We start from the raw sequence: 24767 nt of genomic DNA, 5'->3' as shown, positions 1-24767 counted from the left end.
TGAAGCCAATTCCCCTTTTCTGGCAAAACCGGAAGAGGCAACCGAGGCGTCCCGCTTGGGAACGAGACCTCCTTTCGCCCCCACATCAAAAGCTACTCTTTTGGGGGGGGGGGCAAGCGTGAAAAGGCGGGAGGATTGAAGGGAGGGGGGGGAAGAGAAGGCGAAGAAAGACATGTGCGCCTGCGCAAATGGCCTCCGCCCAGCGGCCGGCGCCTGCGCAGACCGTTTTCCTGGTCTGGCGTCCGCGCTACATAAGAAGATGCAGGAAGGCGGCGCTAATGAGAGTCGCTCTGCAGCCACTGAGGAGAAGAAGAAGAAGAAGAAGAAGAAGCCGAAGAAAAAGAAGGAGGCGGAGGCAGTGACGGTGACGAAGGCGAAGGCAGTGACGGTGACGGAGGCGAAGGCGGAGGCACCACCACCACCACCACTACTACCGCCGCCGCCGCCGCCAGTTGCACCCCCACCGCTCGTAGTAGCAGCAGCAGCAGCAGCAGCAGAGGCGGCGCCAGAAGAAGCAGCAGCGGCAGCAGCAGCGGCGGCGGCGGCGCCAGAGGCAGAGGCGGCGGCAGGGGCAGAAGAGGACAGCGTTATAAGCGAGCAACCGGAGGCTGCCACCATGGTGAAGATCGTCGGAGACTTGGTAAGGGAGGCGGCGGCTTTATTCATTGGACGACAGTAGGCCTCGCGGGGGGACGGACGGCGGGGAGAAGGACCCCCCCCCTTGGGTTGGATAACGCGCAGAGCTCAGGATGGCGCTGCGCCTCCCCGCAGCGCTTCTCCGGCCGGTCCCGGAGGCGCTTGAACACCCCTCCCCGGGTCCGGGGAGCGCCGCTTGCTTTGAACCACTCGCTTCGCCTGGCTTTGGGGAAGGGCGAGCCCGCCTTATCGAGGAGACCCACCGGGATGCGTGGAGGCGCGACGGTGCCTCCCAACGCCCCAGAGGCGCTTTCGAGCAGACTGGAGAGCTTGGGAGGGACCTTGGAGGTCTTCTAGTCCAGCCCGCCCGCCCCCGCCCCCCTTGCTCAAGCAGGAGGAGACCCTGTTACCTTTTCAAGACAGGTGGCTGGTCCAGTCTCCTCTTTAAAAAGCCTTCCGGGGCTTGAAGCACCTACAGTTGTTTCTGAAGGCTGCTGAATTGTTCTCCCTTTGAATAGGAAATGTTCTGCCTTCATGCCAAGTTGCTTTTCTCCTTGGTTAGTTCCCACCCTGGGGCTTTGGGAAAATGGGGGATGGCTGGAGCCGGAGGTCCCCCCACAAGGTTGCGCAGGGTGCGCCTCTTCCAGCTTGCTCTGGCTCCTTTTCCCTCCCGAAAATGTTGCCCTGGAGGTGCCTTGGGTGAAATGGGGTGTCTGTGTCTGAGCGCCTTGCAGACAGAGGTGGGGGGACTCTTTCCCCTGGCCGGGTTTGACCCAGCTTTGCTTTCCCCGGCTCGGCTCCCCGCTTGGTGGCTCGGCTCCTTGGGCCCCCTTGGCCGGGTGGGAAATCAGAAATCAGTGGCGGTGGTCACGCCGGCGGCGCCTGCTCCTTTGGGGCTCCCCCTGGTTCATTTAATTTACCTTTTGGCTTTTACAAGAACTGGCTGGCAGGGCAGCCTGGTTTAGCCAGGAACATGTTTATTTCTTCCCCCCACCCCAAAAAAAACCCCACCATGGGATTTTCCTTCCCTCTTTCAAAATGCAATGCTGTGAACATGTCGGCAGGCCCACCTTAAACAAGGCTTAAACCTTGATAAGGTGCAGGGAGGGAGGGTAGCTTTAAATGACCCAATGGGGAGATCTCAGAAAACCTTATTTTAGAGTTGGTTTTGAAGCAAAGGTAAAAAGGTCTTATCAGAGCTACATGATGTGTGTGTATGCATATGTATAGAGAGATAGGGATATATATATTTCCATTTAGGTAGTGCTGTTACCCAATTGCCTGACTGAAACTGTCCTTTCTTGCACCAGACTTTCTAGCCTACCCAATGCTCAGGAAGACAGATAAGGGAAATTGCAAGAGAAAAGTTACAAAGTTTTATAGTCAGAAATAAACGGAACTTTTACTGATCTATAGAAGTTGTCTTTGCTCATTGGTCACTTGGAAATATTTTTTTTAATTTCTTTTATATCTGGTTGGGAACTTCTGGCTGTTCAGAAGTTACTGGCTTGCAACTCTTGATACCTTTTCCACTGGATGGATTTTTTTTTCTTTTGTAGTTTGAAGTTCAGTTTCTTTCTGTGGGCTGCAGGTTCCTTATCCCTGTCCTTAAAAACATCTCCCCCTTGTCTTAATGTAAACCTGGCTTGCAAAGTAGATGGACTCCATTATAATGGAACTGAGTTCACCTTTGGAAGACTTGAAAGATTAGGTCGGGGAAATGGGTTAGGTTTTTCAAAAGAAAATCTGTGTGGGCATTAACAGTCCACACCAACTTGATAGCACATCATCAGTCTGGCTTGTTTGGGCTTCGTTTGTTGTCTCTTGCAATATTGTAGCCTCTTGTGGAAGCAAAGAAATCATGTAAGGTGCTGCTGATTGACAGGATTGCCATGTTAAACGAGTCATCAGAGGAAGTGGATTATTTTCAGAAAGTACTTGACTAATACTGTATAGGTGTTTGTCTGCTTTCCTATAACTATGGAATAGAATAACTGACACACCTAGGTACTTTTGCAAACTAGGAAATCACTTTTGATAGCGTGACTTGAATTTTAACCAGTTGGTGATCTAGTTTGATTATTAATCTGGCAGCCATGTCTCCTTGTATATTATGATAATACACATCATAGAAACATAGGTGGATTAATGTTTAGTATTATGCAAAAACATATAAACCTTCATTTTTTTTTCTTTGTCTTTGACCCACATTCTTCCTATTGCATCTCTTTTCCTGTCCCTCTTGCCACCCCAAAATCTTAAAATCTGGTAGTGTGGCCATCTTTTGGATTTAATTTTACTCACTGGGGACACAAAACTTACTACAACCTGCTTTTCCTTTCCCTCTCCCACTAATCTGTGGGGTTGCCTGCCCAGCTTTTGAGTATGAATCATGCTATGAGAAACATTTATGTGCAGTAAGGGTTGCTGTCTAATGTAGTAGTGTTGAAGGATTAGGGCAATGACAGTTGGAGTTGAAAGGGAATGGGAGAAGATGAACTTTCCACAATCTGATTTTCTCATAGGAAAATTTGTTCTGCTGATTCAGGTGCCTCCAACACAGTATTATTAGTGTCAACAACATTGCTTTCTTGATCTTGGGCAGGAATTTTTGTAGTGCTATTTGGAAATATCGTACATCAAACCTGCAAGCATCAGTATTGTGTTCACTAGTCCACAAGTGTTGAATTATCTTTTCAAACAGCCTGGTCAAGAGCATATGGTTGAGGAAGGCTGACTAAGGCATTTTGTCTTGCACTCTTCTTCAGAAATGATTATGACATATTTTTAGGGATGCCAGCATTTATAGCTCCATCTAATGAAGGAGAAGGATTAATGAACCGGGTAAACTGATAAGATCATCTGAGGAGAGAGTAGAACCAGGATGTTTTCGGCTTGTGCTTTTGCATTAAGCTTTCTGTAATACATGGTGATTTAGGAATACATACTAAATATGTGGTATCCTACAGTATTGCAGTGTTAGTTAGTTTACTTTATTGTCATTGCACCTTATACAACGAAATCATACACCTTTTTCAGTGCACATCATGGCCATGAAAATAAACACAAACACACACCCTTCACATTCCACACATTGAATAAAATCCCAACACCGCACCAACACTGCACCAACACTGCACTATACAGTAGAATTCAACAGAGCTACTGCTCTGGGATAGAAGCTGTTTTACAGCCTATTTGTCCTTTTTATTATTCTGTACCGTCTGCCAGATGGTAATCGTTCCCCCAAAAAAGGGTGCCCAGAATGAGATGGATCTTGAGAATATTTTGAACTTTCTTAAGGCAGCGGAAGCTATAAAGCTCTTCCAAAGAGGGGAGAGGGCAACCAATGATCTTCTGGGCAATGACATTAATCCTCTGGAGTGCTTTCCTATCTGCCACTGTGCAATTGGCAAACCATACAGAGGTGCAGTAAGTTAAAATACTCTCTATGGTGCAGCGGTAGAAGGTCACCAGCAGTTTCTTATTCAGTTGTTGTTTTCTGAGAAGCCTCAGGTAGTATAATCTCTGCTGGGCCCTTTTGACCAGGGCTGCAATGTGGGCACCCCAGGTCAGGTCTTCTTTTAGGGTAACACCCAGAAACTTAAAACTGGCCACTTGCTCCACTCAGTCTCCACTGATAAGCGAGGGCTGGATGTCTGATCTTTTCTTTCTATAGTCCACTATAAGCTCCTTGGTCTTATTGGTGTTGAGGACCATGTTATTGTCTCCACACCACGAAAGCAACCAGTCTACCTCATCTCAGTAGGCAGACTCATCCCCCCACCCCCCAGAGATGAGTCCCACCACTGTTGTATCATCTGCAAATTTAGTAATAGTATTACTAGCATGAATGGGAATGCAGTCATGAACATAAAGAGTATAGAGTATGTTGGTAAGAAACCAGCCAAATATCAAGATTTGCTGCTTTCCTTAATCTGTCAGTTCATTCTCTTGATCTTTAGCATAGTTTTCCCCCCTGAAAAATACTGCTATTTGATTTATTCTCATGACTAATGAATTGTTCTCCTTGGTGTCTTGAATAAACTAAATCTGTTGGAATTTGCCATCTTTGTTTGCTATATGGTCAGATTAAAATATATAAAAGCAGTCAAAAATGGATTTTTTAGAGAAGGTGGCCAGTCGTGAGAAAACTTGCACAAAGTACTACCATATCAGGACTTTTTGTTTTTGTTTTATTTGCCAAAACAAGATTTGCAGGAGACATCCTGTTGGATTAGATTTTTAGTGTCCCTCTATTTTGATGCAGTATTCAAGTTAACCCTTTCTGCTGTGTATTGCATTATTATTACTACATTCTTTATGTAACATGGAATGACATCATTTCTCATTCCTATCAGCTTTCAAATATGCTTGCCATACAGAGTCCAAAAGATTAGAGTGGGATAAAAGCTGATAGATTGATGGACGAACAGGGCAGACCTATCTTCCCATTCCAATTCCTGGCTTCCACAAATATTAAGTGTGTCCCGAGAATCAAATGATGACCCATCATTTAGGAATGCTACTTTGAGAAGGATGAACTGGTGGAGCTACACTTCTGTAGTGTTTGGTGACTACAACTTTTTGAATTCCTGTTGCAGCTAAATTCTAGGAAGTACACATCCCAACACATCAAGTAACATATGCCTTCATCTGGAGGACATCAGGCTTCCAATAAGCTAAAATTTGCTGGGTATTTCTTCCCCTTCCTGTAAGATTATTATTCTGAGAGTCTTATAAATTATCTTCTGAAAGGATCAGCCTAGATACTACATTAATACTTATGCTGCACCTCCTTTTTCCTGGCTTGTTTAACAATCAGAATGGCTTGTAATTTGGGGAATCAAGCTTTTATAATTATAAATGTCTAAAGAGGTGTTCCCATTAGACAAGTTAAAGTTGCTAATTGAAACACAGTGCCAGAACAAGAGTTTTTGGAAACTGTTGAAGCAACTTAGCGATGTGGCTAAATTTGGTGGAATTCCCCGGATCGAGTGCGGTAGCACAGATGGCCAACGCATCTAGCACTTGGCTTCTCTACTGTTATGAGTAGAGGGAAATGCCTCTTGTTAACCACAGGTGAGCTATGAAGGGAGTTTGTGGAGCAGAAATGCTCAGAATCAGAGTGATTCGCCAGATTGAGAGAGGCATCATACGGTACTGCTAGCTGACTGAGCACCCAGAAAAAAACAACAGGAAATTTCTGCAACAGGAAATTCGGCGGTTGAATTTAAAAGTGAACGTCTTATTCAGGCAATTTGATAGTTTGGAAGAACTATGAAGTTGGCAGTCCAGGTAAAGAGGTTTCAAATGTGGTATTTGTCCCCTTGGTCAGGTGTTTCTGTCATAGATACAGAGTGTACCATAAGGAATAAGGAGTTCTTGCCTTAATTACTCATCTGTTAAGAAGGGAGAAAGGCTGGCAGCCACATGTGGTTCTAAGAACAGTTCTGCAATCCTCCTTCACTGACTTTCCTGGCAGCTGGGAATTCTCTTTGAACAACATCACACTGGCTGGGGAATTTTGGGAGTTGAAATCCACCCCCCTTTTTTTAAGTTGCCACGGTTGCAAAACCCCGATCTAGAAGGCTACAGGTCCACCACTTTTCCATTGCAACACAGACTTTTTTGTTTGTTTAGTCAAATTTGATTTCAGATCGTGGATACTGAGGCTCTTTCCATGTAATAGGCCAAGGCAGTTCCTGATTTGATATTGGACCACAAACTTGCTGCCTACTTTTAAGAAATAATGTCTAGGAGACACCACAGTCTGAAATGGGCTGCCCCCTATATTGATTGGAGAATGTTTTGCAATCCGTATCTAGGTATCTCCAGTCCTGGGTGAGTGAGAAAAGAGGAAGCTACAAACCAGAGTGCTAAATTTGCCTTATTCTACACAATTGTTACAATAGCGTATCTTGGACATGGTTACATTTTTTCCCCCCATAACAGGTTAAGAGGGCTTGTTAGTGTTGCTTTTTGCCTTATAAGCTGCAGACAGAAGGATACAGCTATAAAAAGTCAGTGTTGCATTATCATTTTGAAATGGGTATTCTCGAAACTTCTTAATAAGGGAATTAATATTTGATGCAGATACATAATGTTCAGCCAGCAACAAATGGCAGATGCCAGTGTGTACGTCAGCTAAAATTTCATAACCCTTAATGGGAAAGTTGGCCAGGAAGGCGATGCTTCCAGCCCTAAATATTCTTTTGAGCTTAATGTGCAAAAGTGATACAGCAGTCTTTTAAGCCACTTTTTTTCCCCTTCTTTCATATTGTACTGCAGTTCATTTGTTTTGTTCTTCACCTTACGTGCCCCACTTTAATTGGGTGCCACAAAACTTGAGTTGTAGAAAAAATGAAGGTCATTTTTTCGGAGGTTGATCTGAAGTGTAAAATCAGGCAGTGATGTCAGTTTATATAGAGACCTTTAGACGTCTGATCTAAGACAATATTTGCTTGTGGGAAAAGCTTAAGGGAAAGTCTTAGTTTGCATGCTTATGTCTTGTTTTTTTGTTTTTTTTTGGCTCAGACCACAATTGAGGGCAACTTCTTGAATTCTCTCTTGCCACTGCTTATGAATGAGTCAATTGGTAAACAGATTTTCCAAATGCCCTTTGGTTATTTGCCTTGTTCATAATTCTTACTGTAAATATACAATCGTTCATGCCTGTTACTACAGATAGTCCTCAACTTACGTCCATAACCGAGCCCAAAATTTCTGCTGCTAAATGAGACATTTGTTTGGTGAGTTTTGTCCCATTTTACGACCGATCTTGCCACTGTTGTTAAGTGAATTGCTACAGGTGTTAAGTGAATCTAGCTCCCCCATTGACTTTGCTTATCAGAAGGTCACAAAAGAGATCACATGACCCCCGGGACTCTGCAACCGTCATAAAGTCAGTTGTTCAGAGTCTGAACTTGGATCACATAACCATGGGGATGCAGTCATAAGTGTGAAAAACGGTCATAAGTCACTTTTTCAGTGCCATTGTAATTTTGAACGGTCACTAAATGAACTGTTGTAAGTTGAGGACTACCTGTATCTGGTCTTAAGTGTTGAGATCCTGGGCTCCCAACTGGAGGTGGTATCACAAAGTTTGACCTAGTTTGGGAGCCTTTTTTTTTTTTTTTTTTACCCTACTGCATGGACCTTTTTATACTCGAAGTCCAGTAAGAATATTTTTAAAAAGCAAATGAGAAGTAGCAGGAAATATATTATCCGTTTACCGTAAAACCAGTTCATGACCCTCTTGGGGTTTTTTTCCCCTTGCACAAGCTGAAAATAAGCAGGTAGCACGTTAAAATGTTTCTCATTCTTTCTTTTTAACAGTCCTGTTATACTGGCCAGCAATCCTGCAGATTCAGATTAGAGGTGAATTGAGTGCTTTTGGCTTCTACCTAGCCCTATGCTAGAGAAATCAGAGTACAATGCCAGAAATCTGGAAATAGATACCTTTTTTAAGCATGCACCTGAAAACTAGAAGTATCTGCGGCAAACTGTCAGGTTGGTTGCAAAGCTGGACTGGCTGCAATATAGTAAATGGAATAGAAAATGGATTTCAACCAATATCGGTGCTCCTGTTAAGCTACCCTGTGGCTTACTAGTATACCAAACATGGTTTGCTTCAGCGCAGTCTTAATAGGCTGAGGTTCATGCAACATCTGAAGGCGAAATCAGAGTATATTACAGCTTTAACTTGACATAAAAGCTTTTAGCTAGTCATCTTGCTATAGATTACATTACAAGTAGTTCTCATTTACAACTATTCATTCAGTGATTGTTCAAAGATACAATGGCACGGAAAAGGGAGACTTATGACCATTTTTTGAAGTTGTAGCCATTGCAGTGTTCCTGCAGTTATGTGATTATGATTTGGGCACTTGGCAACCGATGCATGTTTACAGTAGTTGCAGTGGGCTGTGGTTACAAGATCATAGCAAGCTTCCAACAAGCAAGGGCGAAGCTGGCAGGAAGCCACAAACTGTAGTCATGTGACATTGCACTTAGCAATCCTGGGTGATTTGCCAACAATCACAACCAGAACTGTTGTCATAAGTCAGTTCGGTCATGTGATGTTTTGCTTTATGATGGCATCACGTAGCAATGGACTTGCCAGTTCAAATTAAGCAAGGACTATCTGTATATCCAGTATAAGTCAGTGGACACACTAAGTATAGGTTGAATTATTTCCCCCAAGGTACTACAGAAAGTATTTTGTTATTCTTTGAATGTGACAAGCTTGCAAATGATCTTCAGGATAGATGAGCTATAGTGTCTATGGAGATGGAAGGGACACACTTTAAGTTGCAAAAGGCTCTTCAGTGGGCTACATGATATGACAATTACATTATAAATACTCAACCAAATGATTGCTGGACCAGTTTTTGTTTTTACTATTCTCTATGGACTCAGAAAACTGGCCATAATGCATGATAAAATGGTTTCCTAGCTTTCTACATATAGTCCTTGTTTACCAATTGCTCACTCAATGACTGAAGTTACCACGACACTAAAAAGAAGTCAAGTTACAGCTAGTCCTCAAAGTTGCACCTTTTGCAGTGTCCCTGAAATCACTTGGCAACTTTGCTATAACTGCAATGTCTTGAGGTCATGTGATGACCCGGGGCGTGGCACAAAGGCAACACATAAGCAAGAAGAGTCCCTTTAGTATCTCCAACTTTGCCCCAAATGTCCAGGTTACCTTCGGCTGGAGAAAAAACTCTCCCAAGAACAGTCTTTAAGTGGAGGAAATTCAGTCCGAAAACAAAGTACATACAAACTAAATAAAAATCCACACAAACCAGGCTGCAGTAATTAACTTGACAGGAAAAGAGAAGGAATTACAGATTTGAAAGGCCAATAAAACGCACACAGTTGGGAAGACGCCAGGACCCCAGATAACCCTCGGACAATACCAGATAATTCACGATTTGCTCCCAACAACTTTGCTATGCGCAACCTCCCTTTTTAAACACTGTGTTCCCAGCTGTAGCTAATGAAGGGAATCGGGGCCCTTTCCGCCCCTGTAAGCCACAAACTCATGTTGCTCCCTTCTCTGTTCCTCCCTGCATGCCTTAGGATGAAGAGGGGGTGGGCCTGGATCTTCCTCTGAATTCCCTCTGCCTTGCTCTACCTCTCCCTGCTCTGCCCAGCTGGACTGTGCCCTTCCCCAATTTCTTCCACAGCCAGTGGAGCCACACTCCCACTCCCTGTCAGCTGCTGGCCTCCCCCTCGGAATCAGGGGTATGACGGGTCACTCATGATTGACATTTGCAAACTTCGCTACCAGCTTCTGGTAGGCAATGCCAATGGGGAAGTTGGCAGTAATTCACAAGTTGTGGTCATACGATGTCACCCATACCAAACCAAAGTAGTTTGCTAAATGACTGCAACAAAAAGCAATGTTGTGAGTCAGGCAAAATTTTAAGATGTCTCGCTTTATGACAGCGTTCCATAGCGATGGTGTTTCCAGTTCCAATTGTGAATATTAAGTGAGGACTACTGTTTATTCTACTGATGATGCCAGTACAAACTTTAGTAAGATCTTAGTAAAACCAAGAACAGACACAGAAGACCAAAAACCAGCCAAAGCAACTGCTGCTTCTTACTAAATGAATATGACATAGGTCAGACTAAAATATTTTCGCTAACATTAATCAGCTGAATAGTTGATTTCAAAGAAAGAAGAGGAATTTTTTGTTAAACCACTAACCCAGATAGTATAGGAAATCCAACAATGGCTTATTTGTGCCCCTGCAGATAAACTGAAATGGCAGACTTCCCTTCATTACAATCTTTCCTTGTTGCCAAGGCCCGAATAATTTGGGAAAACAAAATCTTGCCAACTCTGCTCTGCGGGGACGCAGCTAGGGCATGATCCACAAGGTGATAGTCATATATTAACTTTAAAAGCATGTGGGAAAGCACATGAAATGCAAAGTGTGCAAACGCTGAGCCCTTTGGAATGCAGCCACAAACATTGGTCCATCCTCGAATGTCACTTGAAAGTTATATCTTGATTATCAGGCAGATAAACTAGGAAATCTTGTATGCTGGTTCTCCGACTCTGATGTATTTTCATCCCATTGCTGATTCTACAGGGAGAATATTAAGTTAACCAACCCCAGCCACTAACATAATTTTAATTGTTGTTAATAACTGCAACCTAAAAGAGTGGTTCTTCCAGCTTTCCAAAGGACCCGGGGGGATGGGGGAAGGGAAATAACCCTTTTTAGAACTTCACAAGATAAAATTCAAAATGAAGAAGGTGGGTCAGTTCCAGAAAGTTAAGCAAGATGGGAAAGACTCTGAAATGTGATGTGTTCATTCTAAGATTGAGAGCCAGTTTGGTCTAGTGGTTAAGGCAGGGGAATTCTGGGAGTTGAAGTCCACAAGTCTTAAGGTTGCCAAGTTTGAAGACCACTGGGTTAAGGCATCAGGTTAGAAAGCAGGAGGCCATGAGTTCAAGTCTCATCTTACCACCATGAAAGCCAGCTGGGTGACTTTGAGCCAGTCACACACTCTTTGCCCAACCCACCTCACAGGGTTGTTTTTTGTGTGTGGGGGGAAAATAGGAGGAGGAAGGCGTGTTGGCAGGATATAAATAAATATAAATAAATGGGGAATGAAGCTGATGGCACAGTCAAGCTAAGCCTGCAGCAACATGCATTTTAATCAGTTTGTTTATTAATTGGGTGTTCTTTGCCTCCTGACAAAGAAGAGCATGGATAGTTTGAACTGCAGACACTCCCAATGTCTCCCAGTGGAGAGATTGACAGTAGGAAGAAATGGGGACACAGTGGGAAAAAGAGCAAGACTACATGGACCTCACTGTCCTGGACATGAATCAAAAGGTGACAGCAGAATCCGGAAGACTGCCCCTAGGCTATTCAGACTACTATGATACCTAGAATGTTTGGTCAGATTAACTTGTTGGGTAGGTTTAATCTGGAAACGCTGGTATGTGCATCCAAGAAATTTGAGAGAACATTGTGAAGACTTCCTTTCTTGAGAAGCAAAGAAACAGAAGGGGATTGACTTCGCTTGCTGAAGTCTTAAGTCTTTTGGAACAAGAGTCTAGTGTTTGGGCACTCTCAAAGCTTGATCAGGAAGACCCTATATCATTCTGCACAAATAGCTGTCCAATTTCTTAAAAACCTCCATGGAGTACCCACAATTTCGGGAGGCAAGATTAATTGTTCTCATTCCCAAGAAATTTCTCCTTAATTCTACAGTGGATCTCTCTTTAATGAGTTTCCACCCATTACTCCTTGTCCTGCCCACAGGTGCTTTGGTGAGTAGGTCAGCCCCTCAAATATTGGAAGATTGCTATCCTCATTATCATTTATAATGTTGTTGTTATTCCCTAAGACAAATCCGTACGATCTTCATATGACAGATATGACTTACAGCCATTTTTTAACCCGGAAGCTGAAACCTAACTAAAATTTGAGGTATCTCTGATTTTGCAAAATAATCCCTATCTGCTTTTCTTCCATTTTGACCAGTAACTACAGTGGGTTTAATCTAAAGAAGTTGGGCATTTATCTTACCTGGTTTTTTCCCAGCAGTTTTGTGGTTTAGGAATATGTTGGATAAACCCAGAACTTTTGGTTGATTTACACCACGGTTCAGGTAATTTGAGTTTGCCTGCTATAATATGTGAGGCGGCCTTTGGAGGTTCCTGGCATCTACAGCTACCGTGTTTCTCATATAATAAGGCCGGGTCTTGTTTTTCTTTGAGCCCGAAAAAACGGCTAGGCTGTCTTTTCGGGGTGACTTAATTCCCACCCCCTTGCATCTTAGGGCGGGCGGCGACCGGCTTGGATGTTGACCTCGCCGTTGGTGGGGCACTTTGTATCAGGGTCAACGCAGGCAGCACCATATCCGGGTGTGCAAGAAAAGTACTTCCTAACGGCAAGCCCCCCGCCATTCCCCCCATTTCGCATGTTTTAATATAGGCCTTAATTTGGGGGAGGGGCTTAATTTCATTTCATGCCTATAAAACCTGCTGGGGCTTCCTATTGGGGAGGCCGTATTGTTGGAGAAACAGGGTAGTGTAGAACAGTCTGTGTTGTAGGTCTTCTGCATATTGCCTGTTGGGTCCGGGTACAATTCAAAGGATTGGCTTTGGCATTTGAAGCCCTTAAAAGAGTTGTCTGTCACATACCTGTACAGACACCTTTTCAAGGTAGATCTGACTTCTTGAGTATGATCACTGCAGATGAAATGCTGTGAATGAGAAGTGAGGTACCAAAAAGCACCTTTTCCTGGAATTTAGATCAGCAGCTACTTTGGATTTTTTTTATTATTATTATTTCTTTTGAAAGGCAGGCAAGATGAAATTATTTTAAAGTAGTTAAAGTTACTCTTTGCTGATAGACAGCCTTTGATTATTAAAACAACAGCGGAAACCGACTTGATCTTTTATTGTGGGTTTTTTTAGGGCCATTGTTTTTGTGCATTTATCATGGTAAACTGCCAGAGATATTTGGATTCTGACAGTACATAGACATGACAAATAAATAGTTAGACAATTGGATTTTTTTTTCCTTTTTGGACTATTAATTTTCATAGATTACAAAACTGAACTAATTAATATGCTTCAATTATGGCAAGCATATTTAACCTACCATTTTCTAACATTCCCTGCAAGAAAAAAAAGTCCTTTTTTAAAAATACTTCACAGTAATTCTCAATTTATAACTATTCACTTACTGTTTGAAGTTACAGCAGCTCAGAAAAAAAGTGACGTGTGATTGTTTTTCATACTTATGACTGTTGTAGCATCCCCATGGTCACATGATCAAAATGCAGATACTTGGCAACTGGCTCATATTTATGATGGTTGCAGTGTCGTGGGGGGTCATGTGATCCCCTTTTGACAAGCAAAGTCAATGGGGAAGGCAGACTCACTTTACAACCGTGTTACTAACTTAACAACTTGCAGGGCTTAAAAACTCTCAGGAAAGGTCATAAAATACGGTAAAAATCACTTAACGGTTGCATTTAGCAATAGAAATTTGGGGCTCAATGGTGATCGTAAGTCGAGGAATACTTGTGCTTCATATTGAATGGTGTGGGGTTTTTTTTAATTAAAACCTTATATTGACGATATTGTGATTGAAAGGTGACATAGAAAGTCTCCCTGCAGTTTTGAAAGCACTCAAGAAGGTAACCTCAATTGCATTTCAGGAATGATGTAATGCAGGAGTGTCAAACTCAAGGCCCGCGGTGCCTCTGCCAGCGAAAACAGGCTCCCAAGCTCCGTTTTGGCTGGGACGGCCTCCTGCGACCCTGTGCCAGTGGAGCTGGGGAGGGCCGCACAGGTGCCCCTGACATGAGTGACATCAAGCTGGCCACACACACAGTGTTCCCCCGGTCCTCCCCCAGGTTAAACACAACCCTGATGCAGCCTTCAATGAAATCAAGTTTTGACACCCCTGATCAGTGGTGGGATTCAAATTTTTTTACTACCAGTTCTTTGGGCATGGTGTGGCTTGGTGGGCGTGACAGGGGAAGGATATTATAAATTTCCACTCCCATCCCACTCCAGGGGAAGGATACTATAAAATCCCCATTCTCTCCCATCCCCGCTAACCTGCTTTCCAGCTCCGTTCTCCTGTGCAGAGCAACAAAAGAAGAGCCAGCCAATCAGCTGAGAGTCGGGAGGCAGAGAATAGATGGGGGTGGGGCCAGTCAGAGGTGGTATTCCAAACTACTCAAAATTTCTGCTACCGGTTCTCCAGAACTGGTCAGAACCTGCTGAATATCACCTCTACCCCTGATGTAATGTGTTGGGGCGTAAGGAAGTATTGTATTGCTCCTATAAAATGGTCTTGACTTTTTTTCCCCCCAGACTGAATTCCGAGCTGAGCTGTCGAATGCTGGGAGCAAGCTCATAGTTGTTGACTTCTCTGCCACCTGGTGTGGGCCATGCAAAATGATCAAGCCTTTCTTCCATGTAAGTAATTTGGATTCCTTCAACATTTTGTTTATAATAAAGCATGAGGAGAGCAGGATGTTACAGATGGGGATTCCTTAGAAACCAAGGTTACCTGAAAGAGATGCATAAGAATTCTTGAACCTAGAAGGGTTGAAATATTTATGTGCCTCTGTTCATGCTTACCTTGTGAGATTTGTGTGTGCTTTCGTGAAAAAGGGGTTATTCTCTTTTCCAAGCTGTCAGTAACAACAGCACTGATATATAGAAACAATGGCATGTATCCGTCAAGTTTACTTGGTTTTGTTTGTCAGGCTCACATATGCCGTTCCAATCATAATTCATAATTCCTTAATTCAGATTAAAACAATCATCATTAGGTCCTGTGCTATTACCCTGTTTCTCCAACAATACAGCCTCCCCCAATAGGAAGTCCCAGCATGTTTTATAGGCATGAAATGAAATTAAGCCCCTTCCCCCAAATTAAGGCCTATATTAAAACATGTGAAATGGGGGGGAATGGTGGGGGGGCTTGCCGTTAGGAAGTACTTTTGTGGCACACCCGGATATGGTGCTGCCTGCGTTGACCCCGATATGAAGTGCCCCACCAACGCCGAGGTCAACATCCAAGCTGTCGCCACCCGCCCGCCCGAAGATGCAAGGGGGGGAATTAAGTCACCCCTGAAAAGACGACCTAGCCATTTTTGGAGGGCTCAAAAAAAAAATAAGACCCGGCCTTATTATATGAGAAACACGGTACTGTCTTATTGGTGTTTTAGTAAAGGCCCTTGGAACGATGCCAAAGATGACCAAAACCTCTGGAAAACACTTCCTGTCCAATGTGCTCTGCTACAGATTAAAACAATAGTACAACAATAAAAGTTAAATCAGTAAGATATGATTTCCAGAGTGATGCCACAGCTTTATTAGGAGCCGCTCAAAGGACATAAAAGTATATGCAAGTTTCAGATGTTTCAGTACTCTTCAAGTACTGAAAATGTTAACCAAAACGAATAATGGGGAAGGAACTTTTTCTTACAAAAATTAGACCACATGTTACATTGCTCCAGTCTTGTGACAGAGTTATAATTAAATTATGGTACAAACCACAGACCGGAAGGCTGAATGCTTTTTCTTTGCTATATTTGTGTGAGGCAGGCTTATTATACAAAATATGCATGTATGTGTTAACATACACATTATCTACTTATATGTGCCTAATGATATAAGTGACTGTGTTAGATCTGTAAATGAGAAGTGACAATACTTAACCAGGTTATAATAGCTCATCTCTTAGGTAAAGACAGCAAATCCAAATGCTACGTCGATCAACCTTTTCCAATAAAAGCAGCCAGATATACTTATTTTATTATTTTAAACATGGTCAAACAAGTCACTCTTAAATACACTTTCCTTAGTTTTTAAAATTATTCTTTAACCCCTTCAAAAAAAAAAGCCCCAGATGTAGTTGTTGATCATTTGTGCTTCAAAGTGAAAAATCTTTTAGAAATTTAGCAGATTTCTTTTGTATCAATAAGTAAAAAATATCCTTTTGTTTGTCACTTCTAAAAAAAAAAGTCCTTCCAAATCTTAACAGAGGTGTTTTGTATATGCAGAAGAGAAAAAAAAATTCAAATCAATGAACTCATTAATTTCTGTTCATCTTCTTTAGAGAATAAGTCATCCATCAGACCCATTTGTATTATATTTAAATCCTCCTTCAAATTTATTTCATAGATGTCCATTGCAGCTCATTTTTATTTTACAAATTCATTAGAACTTTTCAATTTTATTAAGAATTGTATCAATTCTGTCCAAACACTTGGCTGAGAGGTCATTCAAAAATTTGCGCTAAGGACTTCCGTTTTCTTCTTGTTCTTATTCCCTTGTTGTACTGTCCAAAATTCAAGCATCCTTATCATAAAAAAAAAAAAAACCTTAAGCAATCTCCATTTTTCCCATGAGAAAACATCTTCTAAATAATTTAGAAGTATAATTCTGAATCCTCTGGCCCCTTAATCTATTGTTAACTTTCCAAAATCCGTACACTAATCATCCTTTTTCTTCATAGTCCAAAAGAATTTGTATATCTTTTTAAAAAAATTATATCAAACTTACACCGCCTTTTAAGGAGATGGAAACTCATTCAATGAATCTAGAACAGCGGTCGCCAAGCCACTGGTGGTCCGCAAGAAAATTTTGGTGGTCCACAGAGAAATGTCACTCCCAGAGCACCCCCGAAAGCTATTAATCCAGACTGTGCAGGAACACAAGGCTGCGCTGCCCACATGGCCCGCAGGAACCTTCCCCACCCACTCGCTCCTTACCTGGCAAACTTGCCTGCTAAGTTGCTATTTTTCTTTTTTTTCCCCCCCCGACCATCAGCTGTTCTGCTGTGCTGGGAGATTTAGATTAGCTAGAAAGCAGGTTTTGGGTAAAAGTTGTTCTTTTTTAATTTTAAAAAAAATCAATATTTATATAAACATTTATAATATTTACACACAAGCCATGCCCAGCCAGTCACATGACCACCAAGCCACACCCACAAATTAGGCCACGCCCACAGAACCGGTTAAGAAATTTGAATCCCCCCCTGCCTCTGTGTGCTTGTCTATGTGTGTGTGTGAGAGAGGGAGGGGGAGAGAGAGGTTAGAACTATCTCTATGTCTTTCCCACCAACGTCAGCAAGCCACCGTCAGTCAAAAATCATATTAGTGGTCCCTGGGGTTTAAAATTATGAGTTTGGTGGTCCCTGAGGTCTAAAAGATTGGCGACCCCTGATCTAGAAGAACCTTGCCAGTTTGAAAACGTCTTAATCTTTCCAATATAAAAAAGTTTTTAAAAAAATCCAAAAAAGTGATTAAGATATAAGGCTTCATTGAGTTTATGTCCATAAAGGCAATTTGGCAAGAGTGAGCTTGATGTAATCCTGATTTCTAGCCATTCTGTTCATAAGGTGACAAAAAAAATATGGCATTTTCCATGGACTACTCATGAGGATCACCTGTCCAGTGTCATATTCTCCTCCTCTCTCCAGCCCTTATACTTCAGTAGGCCCTGCTATAATTTAATTAGCTTTGTGGTTCCCTTATATTGAGTTGCTTTTGACTATCTCTCCTTTGTTCCAGAGAAATTATGGCTCATATCCAACATCTTTGCAAAATCTGCCTTGCTAGCTATAAAAGCCAACATCAGCTCACCATGCTGCTCTCAAAAAGTTGGCATTGTGCCACAGTTCTTAAGGACTGGGAATTCTGCTTTTACCAGGGCTTTTGTATCTGTTTACTTTACACTTAGCTGTATATTATCCTCCTCTCTCCAGCCCTTATACTTCAGTAGGCCCTGCTATAATTTAATTAGCTTTGTGGTTCCCTTATATTGAGTTGTTTTTGTTTTGTTTCTCAGGTCTTATCAGTGTGTAGGAGGGTTGCTCCTACAATTAACTTGTGGCTGGCTGGCTGGCTGACTTACTGTAGCAGTCTGCATCTTTGGGAACTGTGAGGCTCTGCTACTCGTTCCCCAGCTGTGGTAGCTTAAGTGTCTCCAGACCCATTTAGTTTCATATCATCCAGACACAATTGGCTGCTTCTTTAGTTCTCCAACTTAATTTCTTTTCTCTCTTCCACATCCTGTGACTTCAGAATTTTTTTTTTATCTCTCTACAGTTCAAAGCATGGTCCTTTACTTTCTTAAAGTCCCAGGGAACACAAAACCATGAGAAAGGAAAACACACAGCAAATTTTGAGTTTTTCCTTCCACGGGTCTGTAAATTAAAGCCAGTCTCGGAATAGAGATTATAGATTTAATGATTTAGGTATCGTCTGAGTCATATAAAGAGCAAAAGTTAGACTAACCAGCCCCACAAGTTTTAAAAGCATCAGAGCTAAAGGGACATGTCCATTAAAACATGTTTATAATAAGGTGGGGACAAAAAAAATGTAAGCAATATTGCAGCAACTGCAATCCGATGGATTTTTGTGGCCCCATCGAAGTTAAAAGCAGTTTGGGTTGTTGATCTTAGGTGCTGCAGTAATCTTGAATGACTGCATTCCTTGTCTGGGACACAACCCAATTCTGAACTGCAATATGTTTCCTTTCAAAAATGAAGAAATCTATAACAATAGGTCATGTATTCATAAGGGCTGGCGGAATTATTATAATTCCTTACCTTGGTTACACTCTTGGAGACCTGGAGTGGTAGTTTATGGCTAGTCCAATTATTTGATATAACAGCAGAGCAAAAAAAAATGGGCTTTTCGTGGATGAAAGCTATAATAGGAAACCACTTTACTTTCTTTCTCCTATGCCATCCTGGGCATGTCACCTTCTATCTTTTGCTTACTGAGTGGAATCCAGTTCATTTCACTAGGCAAAAGGCAATTTGGCCTCGGAGTGAAGTGTATCTTCTAACATGGACATCCTTCAAAATTGCACGTCCTCTCACTTATTGTGTCTTGGCAGTTGTCATCCAGTAGCCTGGTAATCATAACAGATAAATAGCTGTTTGAGCCTATAAATCAAATCAATCAATCAATGAAGTAAATAATGCATCCTGAATGTTCTCTTCAGTCTCCTTGGCACTGTGCATGGCTTCAAATTTAAAAAAGATACGTGGTGCCCAGCCCTAGTTTCTCTTGGACTTTAGGCCTGGGGGGAGAAAAATGCATTGCAGATTATTTAATTTGGCATCAACAGGAGCTTTCATCCCACCATGTGTTTATTGTTTTAGGGTAATCTGTCTCCATAGTCTTTGCTGCTTTAATTAATGAAAGCATCTGTTTATTTGTCTTCAGCACATGAAGATGGGCCATTGTTTGTTCTCCCCCCCCCTGCCCCCCCAAATTTAGCAGGTTGGTTATTTTTCTTCAAAATGGTGGCTAGACAGGTTCAGAAGGCTGGGGCTTGCATTTAGGTTTCAGGTTTTGTCTACTTGTTCCCAACACTTGACAGTTTCTTTCATACCCTGGCTGTGGATAGAAATGGATGCTTTCTCCTGAAGTGGAAATGCCTAGTATGGCCAACAGTAAGATACGTTGGATGAGAAGTTCAGGAAGATCTAGCAAAGCCCAGATGTGTATATTAAGCAATTGTGGTTTTAAATTTAAGCTCTTTGCGCCTAATAAGGAACAAGGGTGTTAAGTGCTAATTGAGATCAGCAAGCATACTTTGTTTTCAACATTCTATATTTCTTTCATAACAGAGCATGGTGGAAAAATATCCAGAGGTAGTCTTCATTGAAATTGATGTGGATGATGCTCAGGTAAGTTCTAGAGTATCACTCCCAACTTTGGAAAGGCAATGCAGTATATTCTCATAAAATCCCGGGATTCATATAACTTGTAGTTACGTAAGGGAAATTATGCAAAGGGAAATTATGCAAACACAGCAGTATGGTCTGACTAATGAAGATGAAAAGTGGACTTCCTTGTTTAAATATTCCAGGAAAACTTTTGAAGAACTCAGCTTTTGTGGGGTGAGAAAGTTCTTTATTTTTTTTTATAGCGTGAAGTGAACTTGTTGTAATTTGGGTGAGGAGGAATATATATGCAGTTAATTTAAAATGCCCTCAAAGCTGTTTAAAAATGTGCAAACTTCAGATAGTTTTCTGTGTGAATAATGTTGATGGAACATAAAAGAGTTTTAGTTCTCTTTTTCAATTTGGGTGGTGAAGCACAATCTCTAATAACAGAAGATTTATAGCAGGGCTGTCAAACTCACGGCCCGTGGGCCAGATGCGTTATGCGCTGGCCACGCCCATGCCTGGTTTAGCAAAGGGGAGGAAAGTCCCAATACGTCACATGACAATGCGAGTTTGACACCCCTGATCTATAGTATTGATAGGGAACCTGTGACGTGTGATAGAGAATTTGTGACCTAAGATTATTGATCAGGCTAATTGAGACTTCTAGGATCTGAAATTTTATTATGTCTAGAAGATGCTGTGAGTTTAGTTGCACTTGCTTAGATTCTGTACTCCACAGAAAACACAGGTGACTTCTAGATATAATAAATTGTTCATATTGCTCCTAAGTGTTCATCAGAAGTTGCATTTTTCCCCAACTATGCAGCTCATACATAAATACAGCAAAAAAACTTAATAAGGTGGGCCATAGCAAAGGATATGGAAATTAAAAAGGCAAATCATTGAACAGTGCAAGCACCAAGCAAGCATGGAATAGAGTCCTGCTAAAAGGCTGGATGTATCAGCTGGATGTATCAAGTTTGTGCAAATTTCAAAACTGCAGAACAGTTCAGCTACAACAATTTCTCCAGCAATTATTTGAAGTTACAGCGCATTGATTGAATGGTGGTTATGACTAATCCTTGGAGTTCCAGTCATTCCAGCACCCCTGCAGATAATTGCAATCTGGGTTCTTGGCAACTGGTTCAAATTTCTCAGTTGCAGCGGCCCACAATCATATGGTCACCACTTACAGCCTTCCCTGCTGGCTTCCCCAGAAAATCAGTGGGGAAGCCAGCAGGAAAGGCTGAAAGTCCCTGCCACCCATACATTCTACCCTGACCATTTTGGCTTGTGCCACACCACCGATCAGTCATGCACTCTTCCCAGCCCACGCCACACCTCTTGTGCACCTTCCCCGGTCTTCTCTCCCATACACTTCCCAATTCAGCTCTAGGCACCACTCAGCAGCCGCCACTTAACATGGCTGCCATCTTGGGACTTGCAACTTCCTGCCAGTTTCCCCACTGTCATCAGGAAGTTGCCTTGTCTAACAACCATGGGATTCAGTTAATGGTAACTAGGACTGAAGGCGTTGCCATTTCTAAGCAATGTGGTTGTGCTGTTTGACTGCTTCATTTAGCGATGGAATTTTGGTCTAATCTAAATTGACATCATAAATTGAGGAAAACCCGTGTATGTTTAAACAGCAGCAGCTTATAGCAAATACAACATGTATTTTTAATAGTTTGCTTTAAAAACTTGAAATGCGGCTTTTCTCTTTCAAAACACAGAACCAAGCCCATATGTTTCAGTATTTGCTCTTAACTAGCTCAACTATCAGGTGTTCAAACAAAGGTCTAGGTGCCACAGATTAAATGTTGAAATATTACATAATACTACAAATACATGTAATAGGTACAGCCACTCCCTTTGAAAAAAAGGTCTGGGTGAAATTGTATCTATAGGAAGATTTAACCAGCTTTCTGAATTGTGCAGATACAAGCCAGAACTTTTAGGCAGCTTTCATCAAGTTTTGTTGAATAAGTTGCACTCTCAACAGTTCATTAAACCATTCTGGGTAGATCCACATAACATACAAAGCCAAAGCTGAACATATTATGATTTAGCAAATAGGATTCATATATTTGCCTACCGTACATAAACTGCATTGGGAAGCCTGATATTAAACCAGTAACATATTTTGTTGATTGATCTTGTCAAACAAGTTAATTGAGAAATGTGGCATGTGAAACAAATTTTTCCCATGTGTGCCTTTTTATATAAATGAATCCGGCTCACTTGAAATAAAAGTACAGCTTAGTTTTTGATGTCTTGATAGTGAGGTATTTGGCAGTGTTTAAGTTGTGCAAGGTGAAGTATGGCTTTGCCCTAAGTATAAGACAGAGGGCTAATTAAACTTGTTTTATGCAGCTTGGAAGCAAGAAGGGCCATCAGAAGTAATAAGCTTTTATTAGCTTGATGAGTAAACAGAACTGTCTAAAGTTAAAATCACACATAAATGGTGTCTGCAATTGGCCTTTAATATGCATAGATGACGTTTATATTAACTGCTGGAGTAGAGAAAGCTATGTTTGCTTCCCTCAGGTGGAATGAAAATGGATGGAATGTTTTTTAGTTTTAGTAAACTAAAAAAAAGGGAGTGTTCTCACATTTGACACGTTATATGACAATTTGTAATTCATCCTGAAATGCTAAAATTGCAGCATTCCTTTCACCACAAAGGACATTTTCAGATTGCTAGGCATTGCCTTGGATATCTTATTAGGGAACCCCGTGAGTTGTAGTTTGGTCAATGCTGTCAGAATAACATAAAGTCCACAAGCCTATTCTGGTAAGGAGGAGTTTATTAGAAAATGTGGCCTGAGACTTCACAAAGTTCTTGGCATTTTCCAGTCATTCATAAGACAAATTACAGAAATATACGGTAGATAAAAGAATGCACTGGAGAGTATATGATAAGAGGAAACTACTTGGAAACCATTTCTGGACTTTGTGCTTGTGATGGAAAAAAGTAAAACTTTGCCTTTGAGGTTTGCCAATTAGATACATTTGATGTTATAGAAATGGCTAATATATGTAAGTATATAAAAGTAAACAGTTGAGATATGTTATCTTATTACACTAAAAGGAGTCAGAAGACAATGCCTTTTTCTTTTTCCCTCTGCTCTACACGTTTTTCTCTTCCCGTTTGCCCTCCATTATCTTTATTTTTCTTCATATGTTTTGTATTTTATATTTTGATAAACTAATAAAATGTGTTACCTGGAAAGAATTCTATTATTCCCTTCTGTGATATCTGGAAGCTACCAGTTTTCTTATCTCACTAGGGCTTGTTTCACTTTTCTTAACCTCAGAGATTCTCAGAGGAAAATGCCCACCTGTGATTCATTTTGATAGAGATCTTTGTCTTTTCGTCTTTGCAAGACACCGATGCTGCATTTTGCCTCAAGTTGCAGTGCATGAATGACAGAAGGGGAAAGAATTCTGGGGCATTCTGTTCACGTACCGTGTCAGACTGATTGGAGTAACCTTTTCCATCTCTTCTAGGATGTGGCCTCACACTGTGATGTGAAGTGCATGCCAACATTCCAGTTCTACAAAAATAATGAAAAGGTATTTGCTTTCAGATTTCCGGCAAAACATGCGTTGAACGTGTTTTGCAGAGGGGGTCCAGATGCATTCCCACCTTTAAAAGATTTAATCTGAAATTTGGTACATGGCTACATTCATCTGTCCCAAGCTTCCACGCTTACAGGTAGTCCTCAACTTACAACAGTGCGTTCAGTGACCGTTTGAAGTTACAACGGCACTGAAAATAGTAACTTAATGACCATTTTTCACACTTATGACCGTTGCTCCATCCCCATGGTCACATGATTTACATTCAGATGCTTGACAACTGACTCACATTTATGACGGTTGCAATGTCCCGGAGTCATGTGGTCTCCTTTTGCGAACTTCTGACGAGCAAAGTCAATGGGGAAAGCAGATTCACTTAACAGCCACGTTACTGATTGAACAACTTCAGTGATTCGCTTAACAAATGTGGCAAGAAAAATCATAAAATGGGGCAAAACTCCCTTAACAAATTTCTCACTTAGCAACATATTTTTTGGGCTCCATTGTGATCTTAAGTTGAGGACTACCTGTAGTTTTTTTCTCCTTGAGTTCTAGATGAGCTTTAAATATTGAGTAAGAGGTATTCTTTTGTATAATACTAATATGGTAACTTTCAAACAGGTTTGTGAATCTAGTAACCCTTGAGTTTCAGGAACCAAGATCAAAATATATGCTACCATCCTTTTCAAAAACCATTTTGTCCCCTAGTAAGACCTAGGAAGAGTTACTTTTCCAAAGCAGCCCCTGTTCTCTGGAACAATCTTTCCCACTGGAATCTCAGAGGCCCCCTCTTAGCCTTCCAGAAAACTATAAAGAATTGGTTTCTCCCCAACTATTGGGGTATGGCGAGGTTGAAGTCTGGGGGTTGAGCTGTTAGTTGATGTGGTGAATGATGGTTGGCAGCAGATTTGGGGTTTTAATTATTGTGAGCTTTTCAGAGTTGTGTTTCATATGATGGCTAACCATAAGTCTCTTTTAAGTACTATATACTTCAGAAAATTATATTGTTCGTGGTAAAATTTTAGTTAAGCAGTGTTCACTTCCTTGATGAACAGCATGGAATCAACATTAAACAACCATTTAATGTTGGCAATATCTGTTAACAGAGGGACAACTCTTCAAGTAAAAAGCCTTAAACGTAAACTCTCTGTATTTCAGGTGCATGAATTTTCCGGAGCAAATAAAGAAAAGCTGGAAGAAGCAATTAAGAAGTATATGTAACCAAAGGTTCTTAATTCACGACCGACTGTTAAATTATAGCCTTTTCTACATAACACACTGATCAAGTTAGAATATGTATTCAGATACACACTGACCCTTCAGTCTGTAAATGAAAATAATAAAAAGTATATAAAA

The 24767-nt window shown here is 41.5% G+C and overlaps 1 protein-coding gene across 1 annotated transcript; it reads left to right on the top strand.

Annotated features, from left to right (window-relative positions):
- The first annotated feature begins 249 nt into the window (after nt 1–249).
- Nucleotides 250–24767, top strand: LOC113415064 (uncharacterized). The gene is made up of 5 exons (XM_026672299.2): nt 250–640; nt 14504–14608; nt 19788–19847; nt 23340–23405; nt 24570–24767. The coding sequence occupies exons 1-5, from the start codon at nt 260–262 to the stop codon at nt 24630–24632; spliced, it is 675 nt and encodes a 224-aa protein (XP_026528084.2). The 5' UTR covers nt 250–259; the 3' UTR covers nt 24633–24767.

Source organism: Notechis scutatus, chromosome 2 (assembly GCF_049901735.1).
Source record: "Notechis scutatus isolate UNSWTSFEM ecotype Mainland chromosome 2, rNotScu1.2, whole genome shotgun sequence".
Lineage (NCBI taxonomy): Eukaryota > Metazoa > Chordata > Lepidosauria > Squamata > Elapidae > Notechis > Notechis scutatus.
The sequence above is the reverse complement of the archived record's forward strand: the minus strand, read 5'-3'. Positions and strand labels throughout refer to the sequence as shown.

Excerpts from the sequence above, each read along its gene's own strand:
- LOC113415064 (XM_026672299.2), top strand. The coding sequence starts at position 260 with ATGCAGGAAGGCGGCGCTAATGAGAGTCGCTCTGCAGCCACTGAGGAG. Across the intron at positions 641-14,503 it reads TGAAGATCGTCGGAGACTTG|ACTGAATTCCGAGCTGAGCT; the intron begins GTAAGGGAGGCG and ends TTTTCCCCCCAG. Across the intron at positions 19,848-23,339 it reads TTGATGTGGATGATGCTCAG|GATGTGGCCTCACACTGTGA; the intron begins GTAAGTTCTAGA and ends CATCTCTTCTAG.